Source organism: Eleutherodactylus coqui, chromosome 8 (genome assembly GCF_035609145.1).
Source record: "Eleutherodactylus coqui strain aEleCoq1 chromosome 8, aEleCoq1.hap1, whole genome shotgun sequence".
NCBI lineage: Eukaryota > Metazoa > Chordata > Amphibia > Anura > Eleutherodactylidae > Eleutherodactylus > Eleutherodactylus coqui.
Window position 1 is genome coordinate 127,649,675 of NC_089844.1, and position 19,925 is coordinate 127,669,599.

General features: G+C 45.9%; 2 protein-coding genes across 3 annotated transcripts in view; both read left to right on the forward strand.

Moving 5' to 3' along the window:
• BAIAP2L1 (BAR/IMD domain containing adaptor protein 2 like 1) overlaps positions 1-3,468 on the forward strand; it is a 95,805-nt gene extending 92,337 nt beyond the window's left edge. For both annotated transcript variants that reach the window (XM_066576376.1, XM_066576377.1), the window contains exon 14: positions 3,305-3,468. In XM_066576376.1, the coding sequence (XP_066432473.1) occupies positions 3,305-3,380 (76 nt within the window). In that variant the 3' untranslated portion in view covers positions 3,381-3,468. The remainder of the gene's footprint in view (positions 1-3,304) is intronic.
• A 15,206-nt stretch (positions 3,469-18,674) lies between these two features.
• PDILT (protein disulfide isomerase like, testis expressed) overlaps positions 18,675-19,925 on the forward strand; it is a 30,332-nt gene continuing 29,081 nt past the window's right edge. Inside the window, exon 1 of the mRNA XM_066577837.1 lies at positions 18,675-18,873. Within this exon, the coding sequence (XP_066433934.1) occupies positions 18,675-18,873 (199 nt within the window). The remainder of the gene's footprint in view (positions 18,874-19,925) is intronic.

The window sequence follows — 19,925 nt, forward strand, 5'->3', positions numbered from 1 at the left end:
AGGTAAGTATACGGGGGCCTATTATTACTGGAACTACTGTGGGGGTTAATATTACTACTGGGGGCCACTGTGGGGGATCTGCTATTACTACTCGGCCTACTGTGGGATCTGCTATTACTACTCGGGCTACTGTGGCATCTGCTATCACTACTCAGGCCACTGTGGGGGTTGCTATCACTACTCGGGCCACTGTGGGGGTCGCTATCACTGCTGGGGCCACTGTGGGGGTCGCTATCACTACTCGGGCCACTGTGGGGGTCGCTATCACTACTCGGGCCACTGTGGGGGTCGCTATCACTACTCGGGCCACTGTGGGGGTCGCTATCACTACTCGGGCCACTGTGGGGGTCGCTATCACTACTCGGGCCACTGTGGGGGTCGCTATCACTACTCGGGCCACTGTGGGGGTCGCTATCACTACTCGGGCCACTGTGGGGGTCGCTATCACTACTCGGGCCACTGTGGGGGTCGCTATCACTACTCGGGCCACTGTGGGGGTCGCTATCACTACCCGGGCCACTGTGGAGGTCGCTATCACTACCGGGGCCACTTTGTGCAAAATCTCGTCCAAATGGCTGGCTAATCCCGGGTTAGAAGCCGCAGGTGGATTTGCCGCACAGAAATGCCGCACGGAATTTCCGCGGCAAATCCGTTCCTTGTGAACCCAGCCTAAAGCTGATGTGGTTCTCGGTGAAAATTAGTTTGACACTCCTGCTCTACACTATGGTTAGTACTGAATTAATTTACATATTAGTAGCCTGAAAGCATGATCTTACACCTTAGGGTGGTTCTATACATGCTGACAGTTGCCCGAATAATCGCTCAAACAGGTGACTGTCGGCACGTATGAACATGGGACCCGACAGGGCAAGTGAGTGAGAATCTATGAACGACTGCCTGTTTACTGTGAATGGAGGTAGGCGGCCGGAGGAGATCTCCAGTACGCTTCACTTCTATTAACTAAGCAATTATCACTTAAGCAGTCATCCCATGTAAACATCCCCTTAGGATGCGTAGAGGAGATACTGCCGATCTTCCGCAGCAAAAAAAATCCACACCATTGGTGCAGTAGAAGGGGACAAAGTGCTGCGGATCCCAACTAAAATTCTTGATGTGGATTTTGTTGTTTTTGATGCTGAAATGCTGCGGATTCTGCCACGCATTTTCTGCAGTATTTCCGGTACGTGGAAACGTATCCCAAGTCTACATCCATAATGTAGGCCGTACCTTTAGGCACATATTGCTTTAAATGTTTGTCTGCTCCTAAAGGGAATGGGTCATTTTCTGATGACACATCATATGAACAAGTTTTTAGATTATCCTGTTTTTTATGTAGTAGCAGAGCTTCCTTTTAAAACTTCGGTGTCACAATTGGTAGTTTAAAAAAAAAAACTGCATTTTTTACACTGACCACTGTTAAAGTAATCACTTAATTTAGGTGATACTCAACAGGAATGGTAGCCTTATCAATCAGATATGCCTAAGATGCATCAGAGAAGCAAACAATGACAAACACACAAGTGATGTTTTTCAAGATTTCTGTTCTATTGTCCCAATGCAAGATGTTATATAGTGAGGCATCCCCCACAAAGTAAATAATTGAAAGTCTACAGCATATATGATATTTCGCTCTTAGTAAAACATTACAAAGGTTAATTATGACAAAGTGGCATATTCAGCATCAGAGAACCTATTAGTAATACTTCACCTACAATGCGAGTCTTTTGCACACCTATTTCTTACTATACAAGTGGCACAAGTATTATGTACACGACTCTACTGCATAAAGTCTAATTCAATAGTTTGCTTCGAGACTTATTTAGTGTGGGGTAGCTTGTGCTTCAAGCCATCACTTCATAATCTATCTGAAATTGCATCAAGGCCTGTAATAGTACAGGGCGTGTGTGACTGTAGGGGCACCTAATACCCTTGAGGTCATTTGAGCCATCAGGCAATTTGGATAACTGAGGGGCTTTTTGACAAAAGACAAGGAATCCTGTGTACGCTTAATGGGAGTATTTAAACAAACAGTAGGTCATTTAATGGTGGTGCTTCAGAATTTTATTGTCCCTAATGACCGATTTTGGGTTTCCTACATGTATGTATGATTGTGCATAGTGGATCCATCACACTAAAGAAAAGTATAACTTGATTCACTATATTACTAACAATCCTTGACTAGTTGCACCTTAGATCTAGAAATCCTCATTTATCGATGCTAAGAGTGTAGACTTCTATGGGAATAAATAGCAGAGCTGTGGATACAGTCACTCTAAATGATATGGCAGGATAGAAAATTCAGGGATGAAGCCAATTGTTAGAGGCCTAATGATTTAAGTGGAGTCCAGTTAGGAGACACGAATACGGCTCAAGTAATCATGGATGTATGATAAAGGTGTATGGGCTATTTATTTGACTGGATGGCGATATCCATGAGGTTGGACCAAGTATTGGGACCATCTTTTCAAGTCCATATAGACCTTGTGGGCCTCCACAATGAAGCCACTACTGAGTGAATAGTCTACTGATAGTAGTGTCAGAATTAGTGACGATTAGAGATGAGCGAGTATACTCGCTAAGGCACATTACTCGAGCGAGTAGTGCCTTAGCCGAGTATCTCCCTGCTCGTCTCTAAAGATTTGGGGGCCAGCTGGGGGCGGGGAGCGGCGGGGGAGAGTGGGGAGGAACGGAGGGGAGATCTCTCTCTCCCCTGCTCCCCGCCGCAACTCACCTGTCACCCGCACCGGTCCCCGAATCTTTAGAGACGAGCGGGGAGATACTCGGCTAACGCACTACTCGCTCGAGTAATGTGCCTTACCGAGTATACTCGCTCATCTCTAGTGACGATCAGTCACTTTTTGTATTTATACACATAATTTCGCCAAATTTTGATCTATTTAATAAGGGTTATATTTTATAATAGTTTTCTATTCCCTTCGGGGATTTAAAGTTGAGTTTTTTGGGGCCGCCCTAATGAACAGGCAGTCATTCAAAGATGAGCGACTGTCTGTTTGCACTGAGCAAACATGGCTCATTAGTCTCTTCATTTCTGTGAGCGGAAACAAAGCGGCTGCCGAGCGATTTCTCTCTCCATATCCTGCCAGGTTCTGCTTTTACACGGGCCAATTATCTGTCACAGTCTCTTGTTTGAGTGATTTTTCATCCGCTAGACGGTCGGTGTAAAAGCACCCCAACCCCAGCCCCGCACTTAGGCACACACCTTCCCTGCCTGTAGGTATGTCTGGCCCTGGTCATCATATCATGTAGCTTATTGTGTAACCTAAAATATTTTCTTCTGTTACAGTGGAGAAAACCCATTTGCAACGGTCAAGCTCCGCCCTACCGTAACAAACGACCGATCAGCACCAATTATTCGATGAGCAGAATCCATTAATTTTATTTTTTTTTCTGTATCTTCTGTTATTATTAGAGATGAGCGAACGTACTCGGTAAGGCCGATTTCGCAATCGAGCACCGCGATTTTCGAGTACTTCACTACTCGGGTGAAAAGTACTCAGGGGCGCTGTGGGTGAGCGGGGGGTTGCAGCGGGGAGTGGGGGGGAGAGAGAGAGGGCTCCCCCCTGTTCCCCGCTGCTACCCCCCACTCCCCTCTGCAACCCCCCACCCCACAGCGCACCCGAGTACTTTTCACCCGAGTAGTGAAGTTGTCGAAAATCGCGGTGCTCGATTGCGAAATCGCCCTTACCGAGTACGTTCGCTTATCTCTAGTTATTATGTAAGATAATTTCTCTTTTTTTTTTCCTGGTTTGTGATTTTTTTTTTATTTTTTTTTTGGAAATGATTTGGTCTCAAATATCCAAAGAAAAGATGAATTCTGCAAGAAACAATCTGATCTACAGAAGCGCCATGTTTGATTAATGACTCTTGTAATGGTTGCCAATGTTTTTGAGCAGGCCTTGGTTCTTGTGTACAAGCAAATGTTTTTCACATGTCCGTAAAACTATGCGTTTTTCATCATTAACTGTTTGAATGCTCTGACGTCATCATATGGCACCTTAACGAATCTCATACGAGGCCTGATCTTGAAGTGTACCGTTGCCTTTGGAAAGCATTCTACAGTTTATATCTGTTATGTTGCAAATATTTTGCTTTAGTTTTATAATATTTTATTCGCATGCAAAGAGTCATTCATCATTTGCAGTGCTTTGTTTCTTAGTTCTAACTTCACATTTAGCTGCAACCTAAGCCAACGCTGCTGGTTCAGTGTCTTGACAGAACACATTGATTTTGATTCCAAACCGTGTAGGCTTTGCATCAGACACTTAAAGGGGTCATGCAGAAAGGCTAAATACTTACATAGAACTACGGTGTTGGAACCTTCACCTCCGATCTAGTTATAACACCTGGTCATGTGCCCCCTGCCTCTGTGTCTGTCATTTCATCAAGGGAGCTGACTCTGTTTAATAACCATCCCATCCCCTTCTTTGCATTGGCCATAACAGAGAAAGGGGCTGGTCTAGTTAAGTTGAGTCAAACAGCCAGCCATCTAGGTGACTTGTACAGAGTGTGGTCATACCACATGATGTTTGGGAACTGGGCCAAAGATATAGGTTCTGACATTGTGCGTCCATGTAAGTATTTAGCCTCCCTAGACAACCCCTTTAAAGTAAACCTCCAGACAAATGTTCATAATTGGTAATATGGAGCTACTAAAGTCATGTAACATACCAGGACTACTAATTGTTTCACTCTGGTATCTCAAATGCAAGTATCCAAGCTGCTCTTTACACTATAGGTCCTTGATACAACAATTAATGACAAAATGCCTGTGGTTGTACTGGAGAAGTTACCAAAAAGACGCCCCTTCTCTGAGCTCACTTCCTTCTCTGCAACTGTTGGCTGGCCTTGCAGTTCACTTGCTTTCTGTTCTGTCCTTCTACAAAATGCAGACTGTGTTATATCATTAAAGCCCAGATCTCTCTACTCAATTTTAGCTGCCTTCTCCTACATTTGGACTATTTTCTTGGGTGAAGTACCTGAAAGGGGCAGAGAGGTCTGGGTATTGCCAGTATTTTCTGCAATGTGCATTTAGGGGGCGGGTTAAACAGGAAGCTTGTGTAGTGTGACTTCAACCAATAGCTGCAAAGCAGGAAGTGATGTCAGAGAGGGAGGCCTTGTTTTGAAAACTTTTTCTGTTTAACTCTATAACAGAACCTATAGTTTACAGAACACCTTGGAAACTTGTATTTGGGGACCAGAATGAAGGAATTAACAGACATGACCCTAGTAGCTCCAATTTGCTATCGATGATATTTGTATCCCAACTCTTAGTAGCAACCAGAAGAATTGGGAATGCAGCTCTGAATGCAACAAGACTGTTAGACACGATATAACTCAGGAACCATACATATTTGCAAACATACTCAAATTTATGTGTCCATTATTTCTGGACATAAACTGTAAAATGATGTCTCAGGCCATGCTCACATGGGGCAGATTTTCCGTCAAGACTTTTCCCGCAGTAAATCTGCAGCGTTTACCACAGCAGCAATTTAAATACAATTTTCAAAATTTTCTCCACTGCGGAAAACTTTTCAGCAAATCCACCCTTTGTGAACATAGCCTAAGGATGGACGTATGCCGAAAGACGATATCTATGCAACTTTAAAATAATGACTAACAGGATTCCATGGTGATGTATGAACCCAACTTGAGTGTGCAGGGTCTAGGCCATGATCTATAAACCCTATTTGTCTGGTTTGGACCACCTATTGACTTCAATGGAGCCTGGTCATGTAGGGCTGCCGGGGTCAACTAAAATCATTGGGTTCCCGTTACATAAGTAAGGCCCCAAGGAAGGGGATGTCTAAACCAGACAATTGTATCCAGCCTGTATATGCTGCACAGTCAGTCCTACTAATACTTGCTCTGACCGGCCGACATGTCCCGTGTCCAGAGTAATTCACTACTTATTCCATATTGCGGGTGGAAATTTGAGTCAATCAATCATTTGTGTTGATGTTAAAAAACCAAATAAGTATCTAATACTACAAGATATGTCTAGCTGTATCTCACGATCTGCTGAGTGTGATTTCTCTTCTGTTTGTATTCATCCTCTCCGTTATGACCATATATATGTATCCACGTACAAGAATGTTACTTTTGAACCGTGGTCTGCAACCTGTTGCTTTCCCGCTATTGTGAGCAAGCTGGCAGATGTAGTCTCACAACCAGATTAATTGTATCCACCACCTTCTGTCAGTGTTTTAATGCTTCCACACTTGGCAATGAGTTGGTTAAGTTATTTTGATTTGTTAAGTTACTGATAACAGTCAATGCCTTTATATAAAAGATATGTGTGTGTATATACATAAGACTGTGACTTCATAGAAGGAATATATATTTCTTTGAATGGATTCAGAAAACACCCACTTGTAATGTCTCTGAGAAAAATAAATATTCTCGTATAAAAGTGAATTTTCTCCTTTTTTTTTTCATGATGGTACAAAAGTACTAGTGATGGTCATATATGAACAGATGTTTTATCCACATCCTCACTTCTTTGGATCCCTAGCACAGAACGCACCATTTATTCCCTTTTCCACAGAAAGAACATGGGGAAAATATCAAGAATTCTAACCATAACATATACTCATTGTAGAAAAAAAGGCATCCCCTAGAAGAGTGATGGCGAACCTTTTAGAGACCGAGTGCCCAAACTGCAATCCAAAACCCACTTATCGCAAAGTGCCAACATGTCAGTGGGCGGGGCTTATCACAATGTATGATTTTACCTCCGTCATTATAAAAAGGACAGGGCCGCTTCAAAATAGACAGCGTGCAGATTTTGGCTGCTTTTTGGATGCGGAAATTTCTGTGGAAAATTCTGCACCATCTCTGCATCCAAAAAGCAGTCAAAATCTGCACGCTGTTTATTTTGAAATAACCCTGCCTATTTCTGTCACATGTAAACATACCCAGCGATAATAGTGACCCCCCCCCCCCCCCAAGCGGCCTCAGCGATAATTGTGACATCCCCCAGTGATAAGTGACCCCCCCCCACAGCGGCCCCAGCGGTAATAGTGATATCCCACAGCAGCCCCCAGTATAATAGTGACCCCCCCCCAGCAGTAAGTGACCACCCCTCTGCTCTCACGGAACCAAGTAGTAGGAGATGTCTGGGGAGGAGGATCCCAGCTGCACACTGATGTCATAGTGTGCACCAGGATCAGCGCTGCTTAGTGAATGCCGGCAGGGTAGCAACGCCCCCTGCCGGTATTCACTGACATGTGAGCGGCTGACGGCGACGCGTGCTAGCAGGGAGGGCACTGCGTGCCGCCTCTGGCACGCATGCCATAGGTTCGCCACCACTGCTCTAGAAAAGTTTCATTCAATTCTAAGTGTGATTGTAACATTAATATAAGTAAGTGATTACATTACCAGAGCAAAAAAATAATTTTTCCTCCGACATCATGACAGCATACGCTGGAGGTTGCTCACCTGCTGACCTGATGGGACAGGAAGAGGCAGAACATAAAAGGCACCTCCCCTCCACTAACACCAGTGCTTTTCCTGTCCCTCCAGGACAGCAGCGGCAGTGCTCCAGCGATGCTGTCCCATGCCGGAGGTTCCAGGCAGCATCTCTTCTGGCAGCCCCAGTGGGAAGTACCTCATCTGGGAGCTAACCGGGGACTGCGTGGGCCTGGGTCCAAGGACGGGCTTTCCGGCACCACCGCGGCCGTCATTCAGGCGGTGGCCGCCATCTCTAAGATATCGTCTTCTGGCACCCCTGGTTGCCCCAGTGGGAAGTACCACATCTGGGTGCGAACCGGGGACTGCATGGGCCTTGGTCCAAGGACGGACTTTTCGGCACCACCGCGGCCATCAACCAGGCGGCGGCCGCCATCTCTGGGTCCCGGCTGTAGCGGCACACAAAGGGGGCGTGGCCTGATGAAGCTTGGCGCCAAATTCAAAATTTAAAGCCCCCTGCACCAGGAGAAGTCGGCTGGTGTTTTTTCTTTTCACACTGGGAATCAATTCTAAGGACAGGAATGGATCCCACTAGCACAGGATGTCGGCCAAGTGAGGACCCAGAGAATCTCCAAACTGTAAGTGGTCCTGTGGGCCAACCTACAGACACCTGCACTACACTTCCCTTACTAACAGAGCTCTCCCTTGTCATGTACGACAGGGATACTCAAAAACCTAGGGAGGCTAGGAGGAGAAGTAAAAAGCGTCCAGTATGCTTAGCAAAACTTGACGACTCCTATACTAAAACATTATGCGCTTCCTGCTCAGCGAAAATTCTGCCGGAAGAAAAGTCTTCCCCCATGTCTGCAATCCGGTTGGTTGTCCGTGAAGAAACACAGTCCTACCTTTCGGACCTTCAACCAGGGCCCTTAGGGGCCACAAGAAGGTCTGCTCCAGCAGTGTTAGAGTCTGACTCTGACATGGCGGAAGAATTCGATCTTGAAGCTCTTGGGGAAGTGTCGCAGGGGGAGAAAAAATATCTCTTTTTCGAAAAAACAGTAACACAGAAACCTTGCACTGTGCAGGACGTCATGTTGCAAGTCTGCTTCCACAACGTAAATCTACATTCCCTGTAAACGCCACACTTAAACCATTGATCCTTAATGATTGGAATTGTGTGGATCAAGCTCCATTAATTTCTAAAAGAATTTTAGGAGCGTCCTTTATTTGCGGACAATGAAGTGGCTATCCTTGAGAGGATGCCAAATGTTGACACAGCTATCTCTATGGTGTCTAAAAGAACTGGGCTACCATCTAAGGATACGTCCCACTTAAAGGACTCTATGGACAACAAATTAGACATGACCATGCGTAAAGCTTGGTCCACGTCCAGTTTCATTATAAAGCTAATATTGCGGCCACCTTGGGGGCTCGCTCTATGGCGGTTTGACTGGATCAGCTTCCATGGTCCGCTTCGGAGCCCGCTTGGCAGCCCTATCCAACACGGCCAGGGGTGAAGTAGTGGTCAGGAGACGTAACCTCCAAAAATAGGTTGTGTACCCTACCCTTTCGGGGCGGCTAGTCATCAGACCTCGCAAAAAGCGCCTTCATTCCATGTCCCTCGTCTACAACGTACGTGGGGAAAGGAAAGGGTAAGGCTCTTACTGTTGTCCCTCAACCTGCATCTTCATGCCTGGTGAGCAGAAGATTAGTTCATTTGTGCACTAGTTGGAGAAACATAGCTACTGACGGTGCCTACCACACGCTGGGAAACGATCCTAAGGACAGGAATCGATCCCACAAGCGCAGGCCTGGTGGCGGAGGGGTACAAGATTGAGCTAGAATCCCGCCCTCCAAATAGGTTCATTTTAACCTCGGGGGGACTGTGTGGGCCTGGGTCCAAGCATGGGCTTCCAGTTCCACCGCGACCGTCATCCAGGCACCAACCCTAGAGCAGGCTCTACTTAAGGGTGAACAGATTATGCTGGATATCGGTGCAATTATCCACATCCCTAAGACGGAATGAGGGGAAAGGGTTTTACTCCCCTCTCTTTCTGGTTCCCAAACAGATGGCTCCCACCGATGGAGACTATCAGAACCGCAACCCCCCTGATTGGTAGGGATAAGGTTATGGCTACGATTGACATAAAGGATGAGTATTATCACATCCCCAAGTATGTCAACTCAAGTTCCTAAATTTGCGCTGAGAATGGTGCCTTCCCTTTGCAATCTCCTCTGCTCCACGGATCTTTTCCAAAGGGGTGATTGAAATGGTAGCCTTTCTGCACAATCGCGGGATTATCATCGTCCCCCATCTGGAAGGGGACATAGCTCAGTGGATGGTTCCCTGCTCGTGGCAGATTCCCTCACTATTCTGAGGTCACACTTGGGGTCCACGCTTCAGTTTATCTAAGGGTCTAAGCTGGATCATTATTGATCTGAAATCCAACATGGATCCGGACACCGGGAAAAAAATTCCTGGGGAGTCATTTTGGATTTTTGTCTCCAATGTTCATCCCTTCCTCCTCTAAAGAAACACCTCATTCTAGAGAATGTTCTGCTCTATATAAAAAAATCTACAGTTTCAATAAGAGGCGATGCGGATCCTGGGGCTAATGACTTCATGCATTGGAGTGGTTCCCTGGGCCCAGTTCCACAGCTGTGATCTCCAGACACTTATCCTCCAGAATGAGGACAAGTCAGTCCTCACTTAACAGGACAATCCCTATTTCCACTAGGACTAGATCCTCACTCCGCTGGTGGTTGTCCTCAGACAACCTTTCAATGGGGGCTGGGCGATAATAACGGATGCCAGCGCCAAAGAGGGGTCACCTTTGAAGGTGGTCATATACAGGGTACATAGGACCCTCATGAGAGATCCAGGTTATCTAACGTTAGATAACGTAATGAGGTTTGGGAAACCCGACGTAGCCTGCAAACCGTTTAGGGATGAAGCATGTGAGGATCTCTTCCGATAACATGATGGCAGTGCCACTCATTCGCCACCAGGGTACCACCAGGAATCTTCTACTTCAGCATTTGGCGGGAAGGTTCCTTCAATGGGCAGAACTCACAACTAAGTCACTGTCTACCTTCCATATAAAAGGAGCCGAGAATTCAGCCGCGGGGTTTCTAAGCAGGAAGAAAGTGGACGCAGGAGAGTGAAGCGCAAATACCAAGTGACGTCTTCTCTTTTCCCAAGACTCGGAGAAACACACCTTAGGCCCCCTCTCACCCCTGGGTTTGGGACTTAGCTTATGCTTTTTCCCTTTTACCCCTGATTCCGCTCCTCCTAAGAAAATTACTGCAGCCAAGGCTGTCAGTAACTTTAGTAGCGCCTTATTGGCCCAAAAGACCTTGGTTTCCTCTCCTGAGATCTGTCAGTGGGAGAGCCTCTCCATCTTCCGCCAAGACTGGACCTATTGCTGCAGGGTCCTCTCCTCTACCCGGAGGTTCACAAGTTCAGACTTACAGCCTGGATCTTGAACGGGTAAAATTCTTAGAAAAGGGTCTAGCATCTAATGGGGTCTCCACTAATTGCGAGAGCCTTATGCCCTCGACGGAAAAGATTTATTCCAAAGTCGGGAAAAAATTCTCCGAATGGATGGGTCAGGACATCCAATCAGACATTCGTAAAAATTTTAATTTTGTCCAGACAGGCCTGGATAAAGGGTTGAGTCCAAATTCCCTCAAAGCCCAAGTAGTGGCTTTAAGGGCATTCTTTGATCTCACGCTTGCTGAGCACAAGGGGATCAGGAAATTTCCTAGAAGGGCGAGTAGACTGCATCCATTTATAAGTCTTACGCCCCCCCCCCCCCCCCCCCCGGGATCTGACTATAGTCCATCAGGCCTCCAGGTAGCCCTCCTTGTGGCAGTTATGTCGGCTATGTACGAGGGTGAAATCCAGGCCCTTTCGCAAAGGGCCCCATATATGACTATGCACCCCGATAAGATCGTATTCTCCTTTAGACCCTTCCTTACAACCCAAAGTCTTGTTAGACTTCCATGGAGGCCAGCCAATAGTCATTCCAGCCTTCGTCTAAATTTTAAAAACAAAAAGGAGCAGAAGCTCCATAAATGTTGACGTTAAAAGAGCTGTATTAGCGTACCTTGAGGCAAGCGAAAGTTGCAGAAAGACTGACAAACTTTCGTTCAATTTCAGGAGCAGGCCAAAGGGAAGGCCACTTCTAGAGATTCAATAGCCAGGTGGCTCAGAAGAGCTATCCAAGAGGCTTACAAGGCCAAGGGCATTCCTCCTCCAGAAGGTTTGAAAGCCCACTCTACTTGGGCGGTGGCATTTTCCTGGGCAGAAAGAGCGTACGCCTCAATCAAACAGATTTGTAATGCGGCCTTGTGGACTTCTAGTCATACTTTTATCAAACATTAGAGGCTGGACATTAAATCTAGTGAGGATGCAACCTTCAGGAGAAAGGTGCTTCAAGCAGTAATCCCTTCCTAAAAAAAGCCCATATCAGTTATTTGGTATTCATCGAGCGTATGCTGTCATGATTTCGGAGGGAAAATGGGAATTTTTCTTACCGATAATTCCCTTTCTTGAAGGCATCATGACAGCATACGGGCAACCCCCACCCCCACACCCACCCACCCACACAGTTACCCTTGTTTGTCTAACACATGAGGTAATGTGTATGCTTATGTTTCTTTGTCTAAGGTGTGTGGTGCCAATAAAATCACACCACCTGGTTAAGTATACTGTCACTGTGGTTATTTGAAACGCACTGGTGTTTGGTGGAGGGGAGTTGCCTTTTATGTTCTACCTCTTCCTGTCCCATCAGGTCAGCAGGTGAGCAACCTCCAGCGTATGCTGTCATGATGCCTTCAAGAAAGGGAGTAATCGGTAAGAAAAATTCCCGTTTTTTGTGAAAAACTGAACACTTCAAGGAAAGCTCTAGTACCCTGTTGTATCATCTCTAGCTTGGATACAAGATGTGATACGGGTGGGCATAGAGGCTCTAGTACCCTATTGTATCACTTCTAGCTTGGATACAAGATGTGATACAGCATGGAGGCTCCAGTACCCTGTTGTACTAGCTTAGATGTAAGATGTGATACAGGCGGGCATGGAGGCTCTAGTACCCTGTTGTACCGCCTTTAGCTTGGATAGAAGATGTGATACGAGTGGGCATGGAAGCTCTAGTACCCTGTTGTATCGCTTCTAGCTTGGATACAAGATGTGATACAGCATGGAGGCTCTAGTACCCTGTTGTACCGCCTCTAGCTTAGATGTAAGATGTGATGCAGGCGGGCATGGAGGCTCTAGTACCCTGTTGTACCGCCTCTAGCTTGGATTCAAGATGTGATACAGGCAGGCATGGAGGCTCTAGTACCCTGTTGTACCACCTCTAGCTTAGATGTAAGATGTGATACAGGCAGGCATGGAGGCTCTAGTACCCTGTTGTATCGCCTCTAGCTTAGATGTAAGATGTGATACAGGGGGCCATGGAGGCTCTAGTACCCTGTTGTACTGCCTCTAGCTTAGATGTAAGATGTGATACAGGCAGGCATGGAGGCTCTAGTACCCTGTTGTACCGCCTCTAGCTTGAATACAAGATGTAATACAGGCAGGCATGGAGGCTCTAGTACCCTGTTGTACCACCTCTAGCTTGAATGCAAGATGTGATACAGGCAGGCATGGAGGCTCTAGTACCCTGTTGTACCGCCTCTAAGTTAGATGTAAGATGTGATATAGGCGGGTATGGAGGCTCTAGTACCCTGTTATACCGCCTCTAGGTTGGATACAAGATGTGATACAGGTGGGCATTGCAGCTTTAGTATCCTGTTGTGCCGCTACTAGCTTAGATACAAGATGTAATACGGGCAGGTATGAAGGCTGTAGTACCCTGTTGTACCACCTCTAGCTTAGATACAAAATGTGGCAAAGGGCGGACATGGAGGCTCTAGTACCCTGTTGTACCACCTCTAGCTTGGATACAAGTTGTGATACGGGAGGGCATGGAGGCTCTGGTATCCTGTTGTATCACCTCTAGCTTGGAAACAAGATGTGATACAGGGTCCGTATGGTATCCTGCTGTAACTGAGCCTCTAGATTGTGCAAACTTGCAGGCTGTTGAAATTGGTGTGCCGAATGGTCCCATGCATGTTCTATTGGCAATAAATCTGGCAATCAGGCAGTTCATGAAAGCATGACAATGTTGTGCAGGCATTCCTGTGACACCCTGCTAAAAAAATGCCTCTTGGAAGCCACCATGAGAGGAACACATGTGTCTGCAGGATGTCCTGAACATATCACTGAGCTGTCATTGTCCCTCGTACCACTACTAGGGGTGACTGTCATATGTGATGCCCCTCAGACCATCACACCAGCAGGGGGCAGTGTGCCGCTCCACAGCAATGGCAGGATTGAGTTGCTCACCCCGAGGTCTCCAGTCACAAACACGGCCGTCGACCGTACCCAAACTAAACCTGGATTTGTTGCTGAAGACAACCCAATTCCAGTTTCAGCATTCACAACACCATTGCAAATGCAGACGACAGTCGGTGGGTGTCAAAGGAATTGCACGTAATGAATGCCACCAAACCAAATGTCCTCTGGCCAAGCACCTGGAAATGGTTCTAAGAGACACAAGTGACTGGAACAATGGTGCCACCCGTCTCTGGATGGCAGAATACTAAATAGTTGGAGCTGCTCGTGTTTGTCAAATGATCAGATGACCCTCTCTACTAGTAGTCTCTTGAGAGCATCCTGAGCACAGTAGCCTTGTGTACGTGCCTTCATGTATTAACTGGTCCCAATACCTAGTAACAGTCTGGTCAGAGCGGCCCAGGTGGCAGCAATTTGTCAATACAACCATCCAGCTTCTCACATCCCAATAATGCGCCCCTCTCAGACTCTGGTAACGGGTTGAAATCTCTTCTTTACGTCGTAAAGGCGTCTAGTGGTCAACAAGCTCTACGAAGCAGAAGAAGAGGTCACTACACACAAGGAGCCTCCGAAAGCCTTTTATAGGCCAAGGGGGAACCCCTTTTAGGGCCTCTGATGACAAGACCGTTCATCTAATCACCACAACTCTAATCATATTTGCCTGAGATGGAACTGCATGCTGGGTTTTGCAGCAAAATGAAAACTTCTAGGCTGGGTTCACACAGGGCAAATCCGCCCGCGGCCACTAATCTCGGGATTAGCCAGCCATGTGGACGAGATTTCTCAGAAACCTCGTCCACACGGGACAGCCACTCCGCTGCAGTAAATCCGTCTGAAACCGCGGCTGCGGCTTCAAAATATGCAGCATGTCTATTTACTTTTTTTTGTTTGTTTATTTTCGTCGCAGCCGCGCTCTCCTCTATGGGAGCGCCGGCCGCAACGGAAAAGCAAGCGGCCGGGCCGCTTCAAAGCCGCCGCGGCTTAAACCGCGGCGGTTCTCCCGGCGGAAATCTCACGGTTTTTGCTGCGGCCAAACCGCACGATTTCCGACGGGAATCCGCCCTGTGTGAACCCAGCCTTACAGGCTGAAGTTATTTCTATTTTTTTATTTTTATTTTTTTTATAGAGTATACATTTGTTAGGTTACCAAGAAGGTGGGAAGAGATGGAAGGACGAATGACTGCGGGATCAGACTGCTCAGTGTTAGTAGTCTATTGCCATAGAAACACCTAGATCTGCATAGGAGTTTTTTTTTCCATTCCCCCCTTTTGATGGATAGTGCCAATTGCATTAAGGTAAGTAAGTGAAAAAAGTTAGTTTCAGCTTCACTCACAGATCGCATCCATGAGGGGTGCTGAAACTACTCACCCCTGTCCTCTGCGATGTCCCACGATGATCTGGTATGAAAAGGACCTTCGTCTTGGCTCCCTTCAGTAGCAGGAGATGTCACCGGGAACCACAGTTATCAGTTCCCGGACCCGCGTTCGACGCTATCCAAGAGATAATGGCGATCACAGAAGAGTTAAAAAAAAAAAAAAATTTCTTTCATCTCCCTTTATGGATCGGATCCATGAGGGGAGGTGAAAAATACTCACCCGCGTCCTCTGTGATGTCCTGCATTGATTTGGTCCTTCCAGGACCTTACATCGTCTTCTGCGCATGCTTGCCTGACATAAACGGAAGGGCTCGCGCTCCAGGAGATTTAAAATCTCTCTGCTCCCGGGCAGCATGTGTAGGCTATTGCAATAATGGTGAAAAACAGAGTCAAGTAGATACAGATCATCACTCGGATCAATAGAACCTTACTGTTGAGACACCCTCAAGTAGAGGAAGGTGGCGCTGAGTATTAAGGCAGCAGAATGCAGTCCTAAGATCTCACTCATGACCTGAAGGTTGCGGGTTCAACCATGCGTTCAGGTAAGCCTTCCATCCTTCTGGGGTCGGTAAAATGAGTACCCAGCTTGGTGGGGGGTTATACACAAATTACCTGAAAGAGCTGGGGAATAAGTTGGCGCTATACAAATCAAGTCCCGTCCCCTTAAATAACAGAGGAACTAACTGAATAGTCCGGCGAAGAGAAAGGTGGGTGCATGCTGAGCATGTGCACTATGGGCAGAAGAAACGGCATCTGCTACACAGAAGACTAGTAGGATGCCGACAGCCATGACCAGGGGAGATGAGGAGAGGAATCACTTTTTTTTTTTTATACTTTTTTTTTAATCTAAAAAACACAGATTCCAGTATCCTATTGTATTAGTTTCACAGCAGCAGTATTTCTTACAGTTCATAAAGAGCCTTAAAGGGGTTGTCTGATTATTTTTAAGTCACTCTAGCCCATAAAAAAAAATTACCAACCAGACAACCCCTTTAACCCAGAATACACACTTTCAGAGTAGTCCAAGTCTGCATAAGTAAAGGCGCCAGATGTCGCCATCATATGAAATATATGGTCCTTGATTACACATCATCATCCCTGGGCAACAGGTAGGTTCTATAGATCTATACGCTAATTATACATTTAGAGAAAACCGTGTTCAGTCATCCTCTACTGTCAAGTTTATATATTCCACTCTTAAAACAACTATTCAGCTATTTTTTTTAGACTAGGCGGCTATATTGCCAATTCTTTAGGACATCTTGACAGCACCCGGGAGATCCCATCATGAATCAATAGTATCCATTGGTGCCCCTCTGTTGTCCACTGTGTGATGGAGTCGGCACTGCAGCAGGGTTTTCATTTATAATGGAAACCATAATGCAGATATGAACAGATAGACCCTAAGGCCCCATGTCCACGGGGAAAATCAGGCCCGCCGCGGATTCTTCATACAGAATCCTGCAGCGGGTCCCTCCTTTCCCGCTGACGTGGCTAAAAGGTAAGCATTACTTACCTGTCCGGACGCTGCGGATCTACCCTCTGTCGCGGCCGGATCTTCTTTCTTTGGCCCAGGGGATGTGCTCGGCACGCCAGCAGCGTGACGCGCGCATGCGCCGTGCACTCCATTTTTATTTTTGGAACTCCTGCTCTCCAACGCTGCCGCGCCGGAGAGCAGGAATTCAGCTGCGGGTGTGTCGCGGATCTGGATGGTTTCCATAAGCTTCGATAGAAGCCTGCGGGAGCCATCCCCGCGGGAGACCCGCACTAAAATGGAGCATGCTGCGTGTGTTTTCCCGCTCATGCAATCCGCGGCTCAGGGGAAAATGACATCTGCAGGTATTTAATTACCTGCGGGTGTCCAATGCATCCCTATGGGCGCGCGGATCACGCGTACGGGTGACCCGCTGCGGATCTGTCCCCGTGGACATGAGGCCTAAGAGTTTTATGTACAAATGTGTCCACCCTTACACCCCAGCTTCAATATCGTAAAGGAATCCAATTATTTGTTTAAAACTATACATCCACACACTACCCATTAAAAACGTATTCATTAAATGTTTGTGGTTTTTGTTTTTTTTACATGGCAGCATATGGTGATTGATGGCCAACCCAACAGTTGACATTCATCAGAGGTCTAGAAGACTAGAAGGAAAACAATTGGTGGATTGACCATGGGGGATTGCCTAAGGGTGAAGGCTTAGAGTAAGACTGTACGATTAAGTCAATGGGCTCATAGAGGTGCTGCCAGGCAGATATACGTCTTATTGGTGGTAGGCGTGGACTAATGTGCAGACAGTAGTGTGTAAAAAAAAATGTTTGGCTTATGACGCAACTTTTCAAAAGAAGACGTTTTGATATGAAGTGGAGGATAAAAACTCTATGGATGCATCAACATGAAACGCATTTTGAGACGGAGAACCTCTTCTTCAGTTACGCTGGTAGAAGATTTACAAATAAAAAGGAGGAATGATCAACTTCCTACCTAAAACTTTTGCACAGTACTATAAGTTAGGCTTTTCGTCTCACTCCACACATCTCTGAATAAGTTGTGTTCAGGGCTAAGCTGCATTGAAAAAAAGCTGGGTGACAACCAATAATGGCTAACATTACAGGTTATATGAAGGCTTTTATCTAGCTGCATTGCTAGAACAATTTACAGTTCATGAGTGAAGGAAGGCTTGTAGTCAACATTTGGTACAAAAAAATGTAAAGCGTTGAAAAGTTCTTAGGATAGATCGTTAATGTTTGATTGGTGAAAGTCCAATATCAGGACTCCCTCCGATTAACACAATGAAGGGGCTGCATCAGCAACGTAAATCAGATGAGCTGCAGTACCAAGCACATATGGCCTAGCAACTGTGTCTGTACTGACAACTGAGGGGACCCTGAGCTCGCAGGAGCACCTCTGCCCCTTCACTGCAAACGTCAATACAGTTCTGTGCTGCTCCACATCACAGGTGAGAGTAGATACTTAGAAACGTTGACAGAACAGTGCTTGTGACCCAAAGGACCAGAAGGTCTAAGTATAGACCATCAGTGATAAAACCTTGGAAAATCTCTTAAAGGTTGGGTGGGGCACCTATACCAATTCTGGTACCCAAAAATAATCCCCCAATCACATAGCACTGCATAACTTGACCAATTTGCCATTCAAAGATTTAGAAAAGTTGAGTGATGACCCCGATGTGAGCTGCACGGCTCTCCCAAGAGCATATAGATATATTGAAAGCCGTTTTAATCTACTATAGAAGAGGCTTAAGATCCATAATGCTTGTCAGCTATAAATGCTCCCAGTGAGTACCAGCTGCTATCTTAAGTAAATTTGGCAAGTTTTCTTGGCAATATATTAATCAGATAATGTGACGTGTGAAACTGCCACTTGCTCCGCTGGTAACAGAAATATAACAGAAAGCTAGAGGAGCCTATAGACTCTTGTCCGTCTTCTACCAAGATCCAGACACCATGAATGTTCTGCTCCTTACAACGTTTGTCTTCTCCATCTTGGCTTTTGGTATTGCCCAGGAAGGAAAAGCAGGGATTGGACCTAAACCAAAGAAATACAAAGCCCCCAAAATCAAGGAGGACCACAATGTGCTTGTCCTTACAAGTTCCAACTTTGCTCGGGCCCTGAAAGAAAATAAGTATTTATTGGTGAAATTCTGTAAGTACAATGGGAATATTCTGTATATTTCATGTACTCCTAAGATTGGGGTTGGAGACATTTTAAACATCATGTTAAGGAATTGTATCAGGAAGAGTTTCCTATTATAATGTCATAATCATAATTCAAGGATTCTAAAAAATGTTTTTTCTCATTGTCGTCATCTAGACAAGCAAACAGAGTACAGACTGCCATAAAGAATGCTTGAATTGTGTTAATGATGCCTGCAAAACAGCTGGAAAAACACTTTTTACAATTATGTATATAACTATACAAACAGCGCTGCTCTTGTCCACAGGCTATTTCTGGTATTGCAGTTCTATTCTAATAAATTGAACTGAGATGCAATACCCGACCCAGGCCATGGACAGGAGGGATGCTGTGTTTTAAAAAATGCAACTCCTTATAACTGTAGGACAATTGCTTATTATGTAGTTCCCTATTAAAATAGAGGAATCAGACATTGGCTGATTGTACAAAATATATACTCATTGTAAAAAAAATCAAGCACCTAGAAGGAGTTCTGAGGATCGAATTAAACTTTCTGTGTGTGATTGTAACATTGATATGAGTAATATTATACAATATTGGAGCAAAATGATAATTTATTTAGGAAAACTGACCCATTGAAGAGAGGCTCTAGTACCCTGTTGTACAGCCTCTAGCTTGTATACAAGATATGATATGGGCAAGCATGGAGGCTCTAGTACCCTGTTGTACAGCCTCTAGCTTGTATACAAGATATGATATGGGCAAGCATGGAGGCTCTAGTACACTGTTGTACCGCTTCTAGCATGGCTACAGGATGTGATACAGGCGGGCATGGAGGCTCTAATACCCTGTCCTGTTGTACAGCCTCTAGCTTGGATACAAGATGTGATATGGCCGGGCATAGAGGCTCTAGTACCCTGTTATACCACCTCTAGCTTGAATACAAGATGTGATACAGGCATGAAAGCTCTAGTATCCTGTTGTACTGCCTCTAGCTTGGATCCAAGATGTGATATGGGTGGGCATGGAGGTTCTAGTACCCTGTTGTACAGCCTCTAGCT